Source organism: Heterodontus francisci, chromosome 5 (genome assembly GCF_036365525.1).
Source record: "Heterodontus francisci isolate sHetFra1 chromosome 5, sHetFra1.hap1, whole genome shotgun sequence".
Taxonomy (NCBI): Eukaryota; Metazoa; Chordata; class Chondrichthyes; order Heterodontiformes; family Heterodontidae; genus Heterodontus; species Heterodontus francisci.
The window spans coordinates 119,513,319-119,531,823 of NC_090375.1; the positions used below are offsets into that span (position 1 = coordinate 119,513,319).

At 42.7% G+C, this 18,505-nt stretch overlaps 1 protein-coding gene across 14 annotated transcripts in view; it reads right to left on the bottom strand.

The window, feature by feature from the left end:
* Positions 1–18,505, bottom strand: part of ncoa2 (nuclear receptor coactivator 2) — a 305,628-nt gene that overhangs the window by 276,290 nt on the left and 10,833 nt on the right. For 6 of the 14 annotated variants that reach the window (XM_068031982.1, XM_068031979.1, XM_068031983.1 and 3 more), the window contains exon 2: positions 14,930–15,055. The exons of 7 other annotated variants lie outside the window; for them this stretch is intronic. In XM_068031982.1, the coding sequence (XP_067888083.1) occupies positions 14,930–14,972 (43 nt within the window). In that variant the 5' untranslated portion in view covers positions 14,973–15,055. Of the gene's footprint in view, positions 1–14,929; positions 15,056–18,505 lie in introns of those variants that run through there. One more of the 14 variants, XM_068031989.1, reaches the window with a different exon arrangement.

An 18,505-nucleotide genomic window follows, 5' to 3' on the forward strand; every position in this document is an offset into this window, starting at 1 on the left:
ATGAAGGGTTTCTATGCAGGTCGAACACCCAGCTGACCAAAAAAAAAATACTATTCCAGTATGGACAAGGAGAAGACACGCAAAAATGAAACACAGCCACATATACCAATCTGTGTCGTAAATCAAAACAGACTGCACTAAAAGGAGGAAATGAGAGCTGTTAATAGTACCAGGAAGGACATAAACCAAGATATATACATACTTATTTTTTCAAAATCAGCTGGTTGCGAAAAGTCAGAAATCAGTTTAGAGGCAGTACTTTAGAACATCCTTTCATATCAAACTAGTTCTTCCCAACACTTAGGTCGATATTCTGTGCAGCAAAACAAAACTCGACAATCCTTGCTCAACTGCTCATTAAGTTGATCAAGATGGTGCACAACCTTAGTGTTATGTTTAACAAAAGCTAAGCATCAAACTCCATATCTTATCCACCAGCAACACAGCAACCTCTACATCTGCTACAGTGCCTGCCTCTGCCATCGCACCTCACCCACCACTGAAACCCTTATCAACAGTTTTGTAATCTCAAATCTCTCCTTGCCAATGTCCTGAGTTCACTACAAAAACTTTGTCCAAAGGGACCAAAAAGGGGATTTATGCATGGAGGCAGAGGGCATAGCTGAGGGATTAAATGAATAATTTACCAAGGAAGAAGGTGCACCCAGGCAATGGTGAATGAGGAGGTAATACAGACACTAGAAGGGTTTACAGAGTAGATCGGGAGGAAGTGTTCCCACTCGTGAAAGAATCACAAATGAGAGGGCACAGATTTAAAATAATTGGTAAAAGCAACAAAAGCGACATTGGTAAAAACTTTTTCACACAGCGAGTGGTTAAGGTCTGGAATGCACTGCCTGGGAGTGTGGTGGAGGCAGGTTCAATTGAAGCATTCAAAAGGGAATTAGACAGTTATATGAAAAGGAAGAATGTGCAGAGTTACTGAGAGAAGGCGGCAGAATTGCACTAAGTGAATTGCTCATTTGGAGAGCTGACATGATGGGCCAAACTACCTCCTCTGCGCTGTAACAATTCTGTGATTCTGTGAAAACTCCACTGGCTGCATTCTGTTCCACAATACCATCACCATTCTCCTTGCTAATATCCAATAGCTCCCCATCTCCCTCAGCATACCAAATCCAAATACCTTCCAGTTTACAAATGCTTACGTGATCTTGCACCACCCATCTCAGTAACGTTCTCCAGCCTTGCAATCAGTTCAAGCCCTATGGTCCTCTTCCACATTCTATCCATTCCACACTGCTCCCCACAACACTGTGGACTCTCATTTGGTGGCAAAACCTTCAGCTGTCTAGGTCCCTACCCTCCAGAATTCCATCTCAACATCTTTGCCTCGCAACTTCTCTATCTACCTATAAAAGCCTGCTCGGAATTACTTTTCAACTATACAATATGTTACCTCTCCCAATCCTGCGACTGCCACTTGAGTCATTCTTTATAAAGAACAACTTTGGGATATTTTATTACATTATTCTCCCTCCACCAGCGCAACCATAACAACCGAGGCTCTACCATCTATCAGACGGAAGACTTCATCAGCATATGGACAGAATTTCTTGAAAAGATTTTCCTGATTTTGGATCATATGTCCCAAACTTTACATTAAATCTACATGGTTTCAAACCTATCCTAGCTGAGGCATTACAATTGGCTTCAGCATATTAGACTTAAGAGGAGAAACAGTTAACTAGGGGTCCTGTTCATGTTACCCATGGTAGAAAGTACACACACAAAAATAGGGCAGGATCATGCTTGGCCCTGATAGAATTGCTTGCCACCACTTATCATCAGGACCAAAGAAATAATAGTCACTAGGGTGACTAGTCTTCATGGAACCATGTTCCAGCAATGAGACAACACCTTCCAGAGATGAGAAACAAAATTGCAAAATATACTTTCAGTTCTACTTTTCTCATCAACATTTCCCACAATAGCCACTTGTCTCTACAGAGCTAGATGTCCATGGTTTTGTTAGTTTTGCCAATCAGATTATTTCTAAAAATCAAAACATTCTGTTTAACAGCAATTGTGATAGGATATTCCGAGGCATGTAGCCTGATCAGAAGAGTTACATTGATGTAACACATCTTATTGGTGCGTCAGCAGTCACTTTCATTACAATCGTGAAAGTGAAAGCAACTCCTGATGTCCACAATCTCTTAATTAAACATGGAAATCCATAAGTTTTTATCAGTGATTCCCTGCTTCTCCACAGGGTGCACTGTTGATTTCCATCTGCAGGGACTTCAATGAACTGACTTTATTGTTGTTAAAATCCCCTGAAAAAGTTATGCCTTGCTAAAGAGGTGTTAACTAGGTTTTTAAAATGGTGCACTAACTACTGGTGGAGAACTTTGCATACTTTGGTTCAGTCTTCACAAAAGAGGACACAAAAATCATACCAGAAATGTTGGGGAACACAGGGCTTACTGAAAGAGAGGAACTGAAAGAAAATCAGTATTAGTAGAGAAATGGTGTTGGGGAATTTGATGGGATTGAAGGCCGATAAATCCCCAGGACCTGATGGTATGCATCTCAGATTACTTAAGGAAGTGGCCCTAGAAATAGTGGATGCATTAATGGTCATCTTCCAAGATTCTATAGACTCTGGAACAGTTCCTACAGATTGGAGGGTAGCTAATGTAACCCCACTATTTAAAAAGGGAGGTAGAGAGAAAGCAGGGAATTATAGACCAGTCAGCCTGACGTCGGTAGTGGGGAAAATTCTACAGTCCATTATCAAAGATTTTATAGCAGAGCACTTAGAGAACAGTGGTAGAATCGGGCAGAGTCAGCATGGATTTACAAAAGGGAAATCATGCTTGACAAATCTACTAGAAGTCTTCGAGGATGTAACTAGTAGAGTTGATGAGGGGGAGCCAGTGGATGTGGTTTATTTGGACTTTCAGAAGGCTTTCGACAAAGTCCCACATAAGAGATTAGCATGTAAAATTAAAGCACATGGGATTGGGGGTAGTGTATTGCGATGGATAGAAAATTGGTTGGAGGACAGGGAACAAAGAGTAGGGATAAATGGGTCTTTTTCCAAATGGCAGGCAGTGACTAGTGGGGTACCGCAGGGATCGGTGCTAGGACCCCAGCTATTCACAATATACATTAATGATTTAGATGAGGGGAACTAAATGTAATATCTCCAAATTTGCAGATGACACAAAACTGGGTGGGAGGGTGAGTTGTGAGGAGGATGCAGAGAGGCTTCAGGGTGATTTGGACAAGTTGAGTGAGCGGGCTAATGCATGGCAGATGCAGTATAATGTGGATGAATGTGAGGTTATCCACTTTGGCAGCAAAAACAGGAAGGCAGATTATCTGAACGGCTATAAACTGAGAGAGGGGAATATGCAGCAAGACCTGGGTGTTCTCGTACACCAGTCGCTGAAGGTAAGCATGTAGGTGCAACAGGCGGTAAAAAAGGCAAATGGTATGTTGGCTTTCATAGCGAGAGGATTCCAGTACAGAAGCAGGGATGTCTTGCTGCAATTATACAGGGCCTTGGTGAGGCCATACCTGGAATATTGTGTGCAGTTTTGGTCTCTTTATCTGAGGAAGGATGTTCTTGCTGTAGAGGGAGTGCAGTGAAGGTCTACCAGACTGTTTCCTGGGATGGCGGGACTGACATATAAGGAGAGCTTGAGTCGGTTAGGATTACATTCGCTGGAGTTCAGAAGAGTGAGGGGAGATCTCATAGAAACCTTCCCGATGGTGGGGGTGTCCAGAATCAATGGTCACAGTCTAACGATACGGGGTAAACATTTCAGGACTGAGATGAGGAGAAATTTCTTCACCCAGAGAATGGTGAGCCTGTGGAATTCGCTACCACAGAAAGCAGTTGGAGGCCAAAACATTGAATGTTTTCAAAAAGGAGTTAGATATAGCTCTTGGGTCTAAAGGGATCCAAGGATATGGGGCGAAAGCCGGAACAGGCTACTGAGTTGGACGATCGGCCGTGATCATAATGAATGGCGGAGCAGGCTTGAAGGGCCAAATGGCCTACTCCTGCTCCTATTTTCTCTGTTTCTATGTAACCTCTCTGGCCCTGGAAAACTAATTTTTTATTTGTGTAATGTCAAATTTTTGCATTACGATAAATTCCATAAGTTTTAATACTATTATGTTTAGAAGTTTGTTATTTAGGCTTCTAGTGAGAATTCTTCACTGTGATTGGCTGCTTGATGACATCACTTTTGCTGGGCACTTAAAGATCCCCGTCGGCTTGACACCAGACTCAAATTAACATCAGGAAAAAGGTGAAATCCATGATAGAGATCACTAGATCTTTGCGGGCAGCTTTTTGAGATCAATAGTGAGCGCCGTCAGCTAGCCACTGACCGCAAAATCCAGGCTATTAGGTTAAAGCACTTCACACAATCAGATTTTTTTTCAGTGCAGCAACCATCTTGCAAGCAACCCCAACAGCTATTTCATACCCAGCAAAATTCGAGCAGCAGCAATGAGATGAATGCCCAATTAATCTGTGAGGACATGTTCAATATTTTAGGGATATAGTATTGTAATGGCTATGTTACTAGACTAGTAATCCAGAGAACGTGATTTCAATTCCTACCCAGAGCAATGAGAATTTGAACTAAGTTTTTAAAAATCAAGAAAGAAAAAGTGGTTATCAGTAAAAGTGACCATGAAGTTTTGGATTGTCCTAAAAACCCAAATAGTTCACTCAAATCTTTTAAGGAAGTAAACCTGCCGCCCTTATCCAGTTCGGCCTCTATGTGACTCCAGTACCACAACAACATGGTTGACTCTTAACTGCACTCCAAAGATATCAAAAAGTACAGGTTAGCAAAACCATAAAAGTGCCAACAAACCACTTGCATTCATTTCTAAAGGAAAAGAATTCAGAAGCAGAAAAGTTACGTTAAACTTGTAGAGAATCTTGGTGAGACCGCACTTAGAGAATACTGGGTAGTATTCTGGTCTCCAAAAAACAAAAAAGGATACAGAATAAAAAGATTTACAAGAATGATGTCAGAACAGAGAGGGTACAACTATCCGGAAAGACTGAAGAGGCTGGGGCTCTTTTCTCTAGATAAAAAAGAGAATACCAAGAGTTAATCTGGTCAAATTTAAAATTATGAAGGGGTTTGATAGGCTCGGCATAGAGATGATGTTTCCAAATGTAGGGAAGCCCAAATCTAGGGTCCATAAATATAAGATAGGCACTAACAAATGCAATGAGCAATTCAGGAGAAACTCCTTTACTCAGAGTGGTAAGAATGTGGAACTCACTACCATATGGAACAGTTGAGACAATTAGCATAGTTGCATTTAAGGGGATGCAAATAAGTATGAGGGAGAAAGGAATGGAAGGTTATATTAATTACAGTGAGATGGAAATGGAATATGGCGAAAGGAGGCTCGTGTGGAGCATAAACACCAGAATAGGCCTGTTTGGCTTGTTTCTTGTGCAGCAAAATTCTTTGCATGCCACTCAGTTGTATCAAATAACTTGCAGTGGTTTAAGGTCAACCACGACCGTCTTAATGCAACTAGGGATGGGCAATAAATGGCAGCCTGGTCAGCAATGTCCACAACTGGAGAATAATTGTTTTTAAATCTACGAGCTATGGGACAGATACTGATCCAGAGACCAGTAGAAATACCTGCTTTTTTACCCTCCAAACAGTGCCACCTAAACCATCACTGGACTGTGGGTTCATGTCGCATGTGGGTGACAAGATCTCTGAATGCATCATGATCATTACTGGGCTAGAATGTCAAAATGAATTATGCCATAGAATGACCGAGCACAGCTGACACAGACTGTCCCTGCAACATTCCACACCACAAACTGTAACACAAGGGGGGATAATTTTCAGTTAGGGCACTGGAGGAAAATTTGCAGTTGCAGATTGGCTGTTACAGATCCTGCTAGATTTTTCCTTTCCTGCATGGGGTCAACTTTAACTGTCATCCAAGATCCCCTTTCCCCTCACAGAGGATTCCAGATTCTAGCTAGTCCTTCTGGGATAGTAGTGAAGGGACAAGGCATTTTACTGGGAGAGCTTCACCCTTCCTCCCTCTCTCTTTCCCTCCACCCCCGTCCCCTTCCAACACGCACCCCAGACAGCTGAAACAGCAACATTAGATACAGAAACAATTGCTCGGTCATTATCTCAGTCCAGGAATGCTGCACATGAACCTCTCACAAAATTAAATATGGAAAACGTTTACAGAAATCCTACCATCAAGTAAACCTCTTCAATATGAGTGCTATATTGGATCCAGACAAATAAACTTGCTCTATTTCGTTCTTGAGTCATTGTACACCTGCCCTTTAGAATTCACTCCCTAAACCACATTCTCTCTCTCCATGCCTTCAGCAGCCTTTTTCAAAAAACTATTCCATTGAACCACAAATTTAGCTTCCTACATCTCTTCCCCCTGTAATCATTCTTATTTGGTCACATCCTATGTACCTTGTAAAGCACTGAGGTGGTTCCCTACTGGAAGGATGCCATAAAAATCAAAATTCTTTGAATTGATCTTGCAGTACATTGGAATAGGGACAACTGCTGCAAAGTGTAATATTTTTCTGGAAAAGGACACATCAGGATCATTGTTCTACAATAATATACATAACTTCCAAACATCTTTGATGGTTAAAATGTAAATTGTCAGTGCATCTAATAAAATCAAAATTGAAAACCTAAAAAGGAATCCAGAATGAAAGCCATCAAAATCTAACAGCACTGTCCCTTTAAAGTGGATACGAAGTCTTTACAAGGCAATGTTAGAAAAAAAATGCCAAACAGAGGTCACACATAGATTTTAATGCAAATTACTTCAAGAACAAACCACGTTGCAGGGATCTGGCCATGAGAAAGAATGTTGAAACAGCAAACATACTGGAGGTGAACAGTTGGACTGGTGAGTGTGATCAGGACTAGACAATGGATTCAGCAGGAGGAGTTTTCTGGTCCATGCAGAGGCATTTTCACAGAGTATACAATAGTGAAAGACAGGCCACCTGACAGTGATGATGAATGTTGCAAAAGGACAAAGGATCAGTGCCTCAACCACGGATACTTAAATGAAGAGCAAGATTGTCCCATTACTATACAAAAAGGAAAGCAAAATTCACATTAAGCTTTCAAAAACTAAGATTGCATTTCAAAAACTAAAATTCCACATTAAAAATAGCCTGCATCTGTAAATGATATTGAATCTGTAAGATCTCAGTTGCAGTAACCTGCTCTTGACCCCCATACCAGGGACTCGAGTCACTGTTTACAGGCTACAGCTAGCATTGTTTATAGAGACTCATCAATCTAAATTAAAGAAGTATTGACTTCCCATGCTTTTTAATATCCCTGCTGCAATTTAATCAATGCTTTCTTTCACTGTGATTTAATATTATGTGTAATGAAGTGTAGAATAAACTCACTTGGCTCCATATACTTTTACTGCACATAAACTGTCTTAAAACAAGTTATGTTTTTGATTCAAATAGTTTAGTACATATGGAGAACATAAATTTCAAGTTACACATTTAGCCAGCATCCTATGCTCAGGAACCAGAAGGATGCAAAACCCACGCAACCAAACACCACTTTACTTTCCATTCTGTATTACCAACCAGTTTTTTCTCATGACATAAATTCCATTTACTGCTGAGCTAAGAGTTTCCTGTATGAATTATTGCGTGGGACATTTCACAAGCTAGAATAAAACAAAATTCTACTGGACGTAATTCCCAGTGGCCCGTCAGCTGAGCCATAAAGGCAGTCCTGGTACAAAAACTCATATGTCATAGGATAGATCAGTATACACACATTATGACATGGAACAAGCACTGCCCACATTCACACAAATGTACTCTCATCAGCATGCGTCTCAGCAGGAGAAAAGATACAAAAAGAAATTGAAAAAAGTATACTTTAGTAGAAATATCACCTTCAAAATCTAGAGTTAAATTTCAGAAGCTATACAAATTGTAAATTACAGGCTATAGCTATTGCACTTATCTCTGAATTTGTTTACACAAGAGAGCAAATTATGTTCAGACTTGGTAAACAGAATCAAATTCAATTTGCATTAGTTTCCAAGTAAATGAAACTTGAAAACTGTAGTGAAACAGGTGCATAATTTAGGGTAAACAGGAGTCAACAGACTTGATTAGCAGCTTAAACAAACTGCACTATCCACAAAGTCCAAAAATATAAGATAGCCTTAAACTGGGGGAATAATGATACACTTGTCAACAAATTTCACTCTAGAACTGATCTAAAAATTCAACTGTCCTGGATCAAGCAGCAATTATGTACTTCAGACCAATACTTTAATAAACTAGATGTAAACCGTAAATCTTTCTGAAATTTAGAAGGCAAAGTTTACTTATCAGAATATTCAAATAATGGCAGTGTCAAAAGTATCACATCACTGAGTGCAAAACTCATTCTAGGTATTAGCCAGCTCACCATTCGACAATATTTCCAAAGAGAAATGCCATTTTTTTTCCTTTTGAAAGAAAGAGACCACTACTGATCTCGTGCCTGCTTTCTAATGCCCAACAACTCCAGGGACAATCAACAAATACAATGACTTCAGCAGGCAGGATGACAAAGCCCCATGTCATCTGAGAATGGTAGTTTGCACGCTTTTACTGCAATGTAAACAACCAGAAATACCATTACATCACTACTGATGAGGTCACTAGAAACACAAGTTTTAGAAAACATCTTGACTGTTTCAATTTCATCTTCCGGATTACTGTACAAATTTGATACTTCAAATTTCTACGGAAGCATCTTCTATTACTGCCTTCAAAATGTTCAAAACTGCAACATCTATAAGCTCATTGATTAATTTAACAAAATGCATCATTATTCAAATCATTTTAAACGTGATGACACCTAGCTTTCCATCTCCAACACCTCTCAATCCCTTGACTGTCTCTGCCCCATCAAACCTGTCCAACAGCCAGTAGTTGACAGGAAGGCTGAAGCCACTGTCTTTATCCACCACTGTAAATTTGCTCCTTGGTCACTGATTCAACCTCCACCACCCTGCTGCAGTGCAGATAGAACCAGAATGGTTGCAATCTCAACATCCTGTTAAATAATGAGCTGAGCTTTAGGCCCCACTTCTCCAAAATCAAAACTGCATACTTCCACCATCACAACATTTTCTGCCTCTGCTCCTGAAACCCTTATCGATGCAGTGGTCACTTTCAGACTCGACTACTCCAACATGTTCCTTGTGGACCCCCTAACCTCCACCCTCCATAAGCTCCAATTTGTTGAAACACATGTATCTTGTCCTGCACCAAGTCCTACTTGCCCATCACCCCTGTGCGCCCTGACCTACAGTGGCCTCCAATCCTCAGGGTCGTAAATTTTAAATTCTGGCCTTCGCCTTCAAGTCCCTTCATGGCCTCACACCATCTCATCACTTCTAAATCCTTCCTGAACACCCCTTTCTTCTGAAGTCTTCTGTGGTTTGGGTCGTAGGTTTTAGAATTCCTTCCCTAAACTCCTATGCCTTTCCGTATCCTTTAATAACAAAGAACATAAGAATTGGGAGCAGCAGAACATTTGGCAACTCAAGCCCGCTCCACTATTCAATACGATCACGGCTGATCTGAATCAACTCCACTTTCCTGCCCGCTCTCCATATCCCTTGCTTCCCTGAAAGATCAAAAATCTAACTCAGCCCTAAATATACTATGAAGGGGCATCCACAACCCTCTGGAGTAGAGAATTCCAAAGATTCACAACCCTCTGAGTGAAGAATTTTCCCCTCATCTCAGTCCAAAAATGATCTACCCCTTATCCTGAGACTGTGCCCCCCATGTTCTAGATTCCCCAGTCAAGAGAAACAACTTCTGTTTCTACCCTGCCAAACCCCTTCAGTATCAGTGTTCTGATGAAAGATCACTAACCGGAAATGCTAACTCTGCTTCTCTCTACACAGATGCTGCCAGACCTGCTGTGTATTTCCGGCACTTTTTGTTTTTTATTTCAGATTTCCAGCAACTGCAGCATTTTAGTTTAGTTTCGAGATACAGCACTGAAACAGGCCCTTCGGCCCACCGAGTCTGTGCCGACCATCAACCACCCATTTATACTAATCCTACCCTAATTCCGTATTCCTACCACATCCCAACCTGTCCCTATATTTCCCTACCACCTACCTATACTAGGGGCAATTTATAATGGCCAATTAACCTATCACCCTGCAAGTCTTTGGCATGTGGGAGGAAACCGGAGCACCCGGAGGAAACCCACGCAGACACAGGGAGAACTTGCAAACTCCACACAGGCAGTACCCAGAATTGAACCCGGGTCGCTGGAGCTGTGAGGCTGCGGTGCTAACCACTGCGCCGCCCTATTTTGCTTTTATCCCTTCAGAATCTTGTATGTTTCAATGTGATCACCCCTCATTCTCCAAAACTCCAGAGAATACAGACCCAATTTACTCAGCTTCTCATCATGGGGCAACCCTCTCATCCCAGGGACCAATCTTAGTGAACCTTTGCTGTAGCGCTCCGAGGAAAGTATATCCTTCCTCTGATATGGAGACCAAAACTGTACATAGTACTCCAGGTGTGGTCTCACCAAAGCCCTGTTCAATTGTAGCAAGTTTTCCTTATTGTTGTACTCTTCTAAACCACTCAAAATAAAGAGCAACATGCCATTTGCCTTCCTAATCGTTTGTTGCGCCTGCACTTTGTGTATCTTGTACGAGTACATCCAAGTCCCTTTGAACAACATTTAGAAGTTTCATGCCTTGTAAAAAATATTCTGCTTTTCTATTATTACTACCAAAGTTAATAGCTTCACACTTCCCCCACATTATAGTCATCTCCCATCTTGTTGCCCACTCACTTAACCTGTCTATATCTCTTTGCAGCCTGTGCCCTTCTCACAGCTTACATTCTCACCTAGCTGTGTATCGTCAGCAAACTTGGATACATTGCTCTCGGTGTCTTTGTCCAAGTTATTAATATAGATTGTAAATAGTTGAGGCTACAGCACTGATCCTTGTGGCCAACGTGAAAATGCCCCATTTATCCCAACTCTCTAGAAAGGCAAACGGAACGTTGGCCTTTATTGCAAAGGGGATGGAGTATAAATGTAGTGAAGTCTTGCTACAACTGTACAGAGCATTGGTGAGACCGCACCTAGAGTACTGTGTAAAGTTTTGGTCACCTTATTTAAGAAGGGACATACTAGCATTGGAAGCAGTTCAGAGAAAGTTCACTAGGCTGATTCCTGGGATGAGGGGTTTGTCTTATGAGGAAAAGTTGAGCATGTTGGGTCTGTACTCATTGGAGTTTAGATGATTAAGAGGTGATCTTACTGAAACATACAAGATTCTGAGGGGGCTTGACAGGATAGATGCTGAGAGGATGTTTCCCCTCATGGGGGAAATCTAGATCTAAAGGGGCACAGTGTCAAATTAAGGTTTTAAGACAGAGAATCTCTTCTCTGAGGGCTGTTTGTGATTGGAATTCTCTTCACCAGCAAGCAGCGAAGGCTGGGTCATTGAATATATTCAGGGCTGAGTTAGAAAGATTTTTGATTGACAAGGGAGTCAAGATTTGAGGGGCGGGGGGGGGGGAAAAAGGGGGGAGGTGCAGGCAGGAAAGTGGAGTTAAGGCCACAATCAGATCAGCCATGATCTTATTGAATGGCGGAGCAGACCCGAGGGGCCAAATGGCCTACTCCTGCTCCTATTATGTCCCAGCCCCACAACTCTCCAAGATAACTACATTCCTCTAATTCTGGCCTCTTGAGCATCCCTGATTTTAATCACTCCATTGGTGGCCATGCCTTCAGTTCCCCAGGCCCTAAGCTCTGGAATACCTTCCTTCCACCTTACTTTCCTCCTTTAAGGCCTTTGACCAAGCTTTTGGTCATCTGATCGAATATCTCGAATTATGGAATTTAACCCTGAAAAGTGTGAGGTGATACACTTTGGAAGGAGTAATGTGACACGGAAGTATTCAATGAATGGCCTGACACTGGGAAGTTCCAAGGAACAAAGGGACCTTGGCGTGTTTGTCCATAGGTCCCTGAAGGCAAAAGGGCAGGTTAATAGGGTGGTGAAAAAGACTTTTGGGACACTTGCCTTTATCAATCGAGGCATAGATTACAAAAGCAGGGAGGTCATGTTGGAGTCGTATAGAACTTTGGTAAGGCCACAGCTGGATTACTGTGTACAATTCTGGTCGCCACATTATAGGAAGGATGTGATTGCATTGGAGGGGGTGCAGAAGCGATTCACCAGCATGTTGCCTGGGATGGCTTGGGTTGTTTTCGCTGGAGCAGAGAAGACTGAGGAGTGACCTGATCGAGGTGTACAAGATTATGAGGGGCATGGACAGGGTGGATAGGGAGCAGCTGTTCCCTTTAGTTGAAGTGTCAGTTACGAGGGTTCTTATAGAGGGTGATGATATTGCCACCGCGCATGTCCTTTGGTATTGCTCATAAACCTGCTATAAAAGGGTAATTGCGACAATGAAACTACCGGATTGTCATAAAAACCCATCTGGTTCACCAATATCCTTCAGGGAGTGAAATCTGCTGACTTTACTTGGTCAGACCTGCATGTAACTCCAGACCCACAACAATATGGTTGAGTCTTAACAACCCTCTGAAATGACCTAGGAAGCCACTTAGCTGTTATAAACCACTACAAAAAAGTCTAATAATAAAACCAGACAGACTACCTGGCATCGATCTACGCACTGGACATGACAAAAGCACACCCAGCCCAGTCAACCCTGCAAAATCCTCTTTACTAAAATATGGTGCCTTGCCCCACAATTGGGAGAGCTGTCCCACAGACCAATCAAGCAACAGCCCAACGGTCATAGTCTCAGAATCATATCTCTCAGTCAATGTCCCAAACTTCATAAATCATTGTAGGTGGCAAGACAGATTGAGAGAGCGGTTAATAAACATAAAGTATCCTCAGCTTTTTTAATCGGGACATAAGAGTACAAGAGCAAGGAGGTTATGTTGAACTTGTATAAGACACTAGTTCTGCCTGAGCTGGAGTACTGCATCCAGTTCTGGGCGCCTCACTTTAGGGAAGGCTTGCAGGCATTGGAGAGAGCGTAGAAAAGATTCACGAGAATGGTTCTAGGGATGAGAAACTTCAGTTATGAAGATAGAACTGTTTTCCTTGGAGAAGAGGAGGCTGAGAGGAAGCTGATAGAGGTATTCAAAATCATGAGGAGTCTGGACAGAGTAGACAGAGAGAAACTGTTCCTACTCAAGAAAGGATAGAGAACAAGACAGCACAGTTTTAAAGTAATTGGTAAAAGAAGCAAAAGTGACATGAGGAAAAACTTTTTCACGCAGCGAGTGGTTAAGGTCTGGAATGCGCTGCCCGAGAACCCGCTGGAGGCAGGTTCAATTGAAGCATTCAAAAGGGAATTAGACAGTTACATTAAAAAGGAAGAATGTGCAGGTTTAAGGGGAGAAGGTGGGGAAATGGCACTAAGTGAACTGCTTATTCGGAGAGCCGGTGCAGACACGATGGGCCAAAGGCCTCCTTCACAGCAGTAACAATTCTGTGATTCCTCCATCACCGTTCTTGGGCATGTCTTATCCCACCGGCAGGAAAGACCCACCAGAAGTGGTGGCACAGAAGTCAGGAGGGCGTGGTCCTGGGACCCCTCTACATTGACTCCAGACCCCATGAAGTCTCATGGCATCAAGTCAAACATAGGCAAGGAAACTGCCTGCTGATAGGTTGCAATCGGCCTTCCTCAGTTGATGAATCAGTACACCTCCATGTTAAACATCACTTGGAAGAAGCACAGAGGGTAGCAAGGGCACAGAATGTATAAATATAAGTTGTTATCCATCACCAAGAGTGGCTCGGTAGCACCACTACTGACCCAGCTGGCCAAGTCCTGAAAGACACATCTGCCAGACTGGGCCTGCGGTAGGTAGTGAGGGAACTAACAAGAGGGAAGAACCTACTTGACCTCGTCCTTACCAATCTACCACTCACAGATGCATCCGTCCATGACAGTACTGGTAGGCATGGCCACCGCATGGTCCTTGTGGAGAAAAAGTCCCGTCTTCAGACACAGGACCCACTCAATCATGTGGCATGGTGCTAGCACCATGCTAAATGGAATCGATTTAGAATGGAATCAATTTAGAATGGATTTAGCAGCTCAAAACTGGGCGATCATGAGGTGCTGTGGGCCATCAACAGCAGCAGGATTGTATTCCACCACAATTTGTAACCTCATGGCCTGACATATCCCTCACTCTACCATTACCAAGCCAGGAATAAACCCTGGTTCAATGATGAGCATAGAAGAGCATGCCAGGAATAGCATCTGGCATACCTCAAAATTATTTGTGAACCCAGTGATGCTACAAAATAGGACTACATGCATGCTAAACAGCAGATAAAGAAACAGCTGAGTGCACAGGATACAGTTAAGGCTATGGGCCCTGATAACATCCCGGCTGTAGTGCTCCAGAATTAGCAGCCCCTCTAGCCAAGCTATTCCAACGCAGTTACCTGACAAAGTGGAAAATTGCTCAGGTATGTCCTGTCCACAAAAAGCAGAACAAATCCAATTTGGATAATCGGCACTTCATTAGTCTAATCTCAATCAGCAAAGCGATGGAAGGTGCTGTCGACAGTGCTATCAAGCAGCACTTACTCAGCAATAACCTGCTCACTAATGCTCAGATAGGGATCCATCAGGGCCAAATCAGCTTAAGACCTCATTACAGCCTTGGCCCAAACATGAACAAAACAGCTGAATTCCAGAGGCAAGAGTGATTACCCATGACATCAAGACAGCATTTGACCGAGTGTGGTATCAAGGAGCCCTCATAAAATTAAAGTCAGTGGGAATCGGAGGAATACTCTCCACTGGCTAGAGTCATACCTGGCACAACGGATGATGATTGTGGTGGCTGGAGGCCAATCATCTCAGACCCAGGACATCACTATAGGAGTTCTTCAGGATAGCATCCTAGGCCAAGCCATCTTCAGCTGCTTCATCAATGACTTCCTTCAATCATAAAGGTCAGAAGTGGGATGTTTGCTGATGATTTCAGTGCTAAGTTTCATTCATAAATCCACAGATAACAAACCAGTCCATGCCTGCACGCAGCACAACCTGGACAACATTTAGGCTTGGGCTGATCAGGGGCAACCAACATTCGTGCCAGGTAACTGAATGGCAATGACCATCACCAACAAGAGAGAGTCGAACCACCTCCCGTGACATTCAATCGCATTACCATCAACAAATCCCCTCATCTTCAATATCCTGGGGTTCATCATTGACCCGAAACTTATCTAAGCCCACCACATAAATACTGTGGCTACAAGCACAGCTCAAAGGCTGGAACTTCAACAGCGAGTAACTCACCTCCTGACTCCCCAATGCCTGTCCACCATCTACAAGGCACAAGTCAGGACTGTGATGGAATATTCTCCACTTGCCTGGATGAATGCAGCTCCAACAAATCTCAAGGAGCTCAACACCATCCAGGACATACATAACAGCCAGCTTGATTGGCACCCCATCCACCACCTTAAATATTCACTCCCTCCGCTACCAATGCACAGTGGCAGCAGTGTGTACCATCTATAAGATGCACTGCAGCAACTAACCAAGGTTTCTTTGACAGCACCTTCCAAACCCATGACCTCTGCCATCTAGAAGAAGGGGAGCAGATGCATGGGAACACTACTTCCTCCTGCAAATTCCCCTCCAAGTCACATATCATCCCGACTTGAAAATATATCATTGTTCGTTCATCATTGCTGGGTCAAAATCTGGGAATTCACTACCTAACAGCATTGTGGGAGCACTAATAACCACACAGACTGCAACGGTTCAAGGCAGTGACTCACTACCTCCTTCTCATGGTCAAATGGGAATGGACAATAACCGCCAACATTGTCATAGACAACCACATCACACGAACAAATAAAAGTATATATATCTTACATATAGAGGTAATTTGATGTTATGAATAAATTGCAAATTCCTGTCCAGTACAATTTTGTCTTGAAGTAAGCTTTGTGCCAAAATAGCTCAGTTTGCCTGCAGCACCGAATGGGGTGGGCAGTACCATTTAGCCTTTTAGTTTGGATGTGTCTTAGGTTTCTTCTATCAACAAAATTATAATTGACAAATGTAAAATGGATATTTCATAAAATGAAAAACTGGTTAGCCAGCTTTCAATCAAGGTTTTGGGCAGCAATCCACTGCATTCCCACAAAACATGAGCCACTGAATAGATGTATACTCTAATCAGGGGCACGGATATCAAAAGCCTGCAATCTGCACCTTCAAATGGAAAGAAGAATGTCACCAAATTTGATTTTTTTTTTAAACTAGGAACATTCTTTGTATCATTTAACTACATAATTCCCAAATTTGATTTTTTTTAAAACTAGGAACATTCTTTGTATCATTTAACTATATAATTCCCATTTTCTTTTCACACAATTGTAATATTTACTGATTAATAAGTTAAATGTTTGCCAAAGCAGCCGCAAAACAACCAGAGATCATTTAAAAGCATCTGTACTATTCCCTGTACTATTTCCTGGCTTAGAGTAAGAAAGGTGCACCCATGCCTGGAGCAATATTCTTCTAACTAGACAATACGTGACAGCATGGAGAGAACAGCTTCTCAAATGTTCTTACCCCATGGGGAAGGTCACAACTTCTGATTGGTGCGTCCTTGTTTTTTTTAAATTCATTCTTGGATGTGAGCATTGCTGGCAAGACCAGCATTTATTGCCCATCCCTAATTGCCCTCGAGAAGATAGTGGTCAGCTGCCTTCTTGAACCGCTGCAGTACATCTGCTGTAGGTACACCCACAATGCCGTTAGGAAGGAGTTCCAGGATTTTGATCTGGCAGTAAAGGACCGGCGATATAGTTCCCAGTCAGAATAGTGTGCGACTTGGAGGGGAATTTACATGTGGGGGTGTTCTCATGCATCTGCTGCCCTTGTTCTTCTAGGTGGTAGAGGTCACAGCTTTGGAAGGTGCTGTCATAGGAGCCTTGGCGAGTTGCTGCATTGCAACTTGTAGATGGTACACACTGCTGCCATTATGTGTCGGTGGCGAACATGTAAGGTGATGGGGCGTCAATCAAGCAGACTGCTTTGTCCTGGATGATGTCAAGCTTCTTGAGTATTGCTGGAGCTGTACATATCCAGGCAAGTGAAGAGTATTCCATCACAGTCCTGACTTGTGCCTTGCAGATGATGGACAGATTTACTCGCCACAGAATTCCCAGCCTGTGACCTGCTCTTGTGGCCACAGTATTGATATGGATGGTCCAGTTAAGTTTCTGATAAAGGGTAACCCCCAGGATATTGCGAGTGGGGAATTCATCGATGTAATGCTGTTGAACATCAAGGGCCGATGGTCATTGCCTGGTACTTATGCGGCATGAATGTTACTTGCCACTTATCAGCCCAAGCCTGAACGTTGTTCAGGTCTTGCTGCATGTGGACACAGACTGCTTCAGAATCTGAGGCATTGTGAATAGTACTAAACACTGTGCTATCAGCGAACATCCCCACTTCTGACTTTATGTCGGAGGGAAGAGCATTGATGAAGCAGCTGAAGATGGCTGGGCCTGGGACACCAGCCTGAGGAACTCCTGCAGTGATGTCCTGGAGTGGGGATGATTGGCCACCAACAACCACAACCATCTTCCTTTGTGCTAGGTATGACTCCAACCAGTGGAGAGTTCCCCCCCCACCCCACCCCCACCACCCCCGCGATTCCCAGTGACTTCAATTTTGTTAGGGCTCCTTAATGCCACATTCAGTCAAATGTTACCTTGGTGTCAAAGGTAGTCACTCTCCCCTCTGGAATTCAGCTCTTTTGTCAATGTTTGGATCAAGGCTGCAATGAGGTCTGGAGCCGAGTGACCCTGGCTGAATGCCAATTAACCACCACCAGCAACTCTTTCTGCCTGCCTACCTACTACTTAGGAACAGATGGTACAGAAAGTACATTGAGACTATTTTCCTAATACAGCATTTAGAAAAATAAATGCTAGGAATTTTGGTTCATTTAAGAGTTTTGCAACTAAACATTTTCACTTTGATAAGAATGAACATGTGTTTTGGTACATCAGGAAATGTCTTCATTACAGATGTTAACTGAACAAAGGTAGCTTTCAATTTACTGGTGATGACCATTTACAAAATGCTAAGCAAAAAAGAAAAACACATCTGCAGATGCTAGAAATCCAAAAATCAGAAAATGCTGGACAGTGGGAAGAGGGAAAGAGGGATGTGTGTGTATGTGTGTGCACGCGTATGTTTGAGAGACAGAAAAAGAAAAGTGAGAGGCGGTGAGAGAAATCTGTCTGCAGTGAACATGCTCTTGAAGATCAGCTCTTCTTTCTTCATTAGCATATTCTATTGTGAACAATATGGAGGCTCTCAGTTTTATATGTAGCTAAAACAGATTATATATAC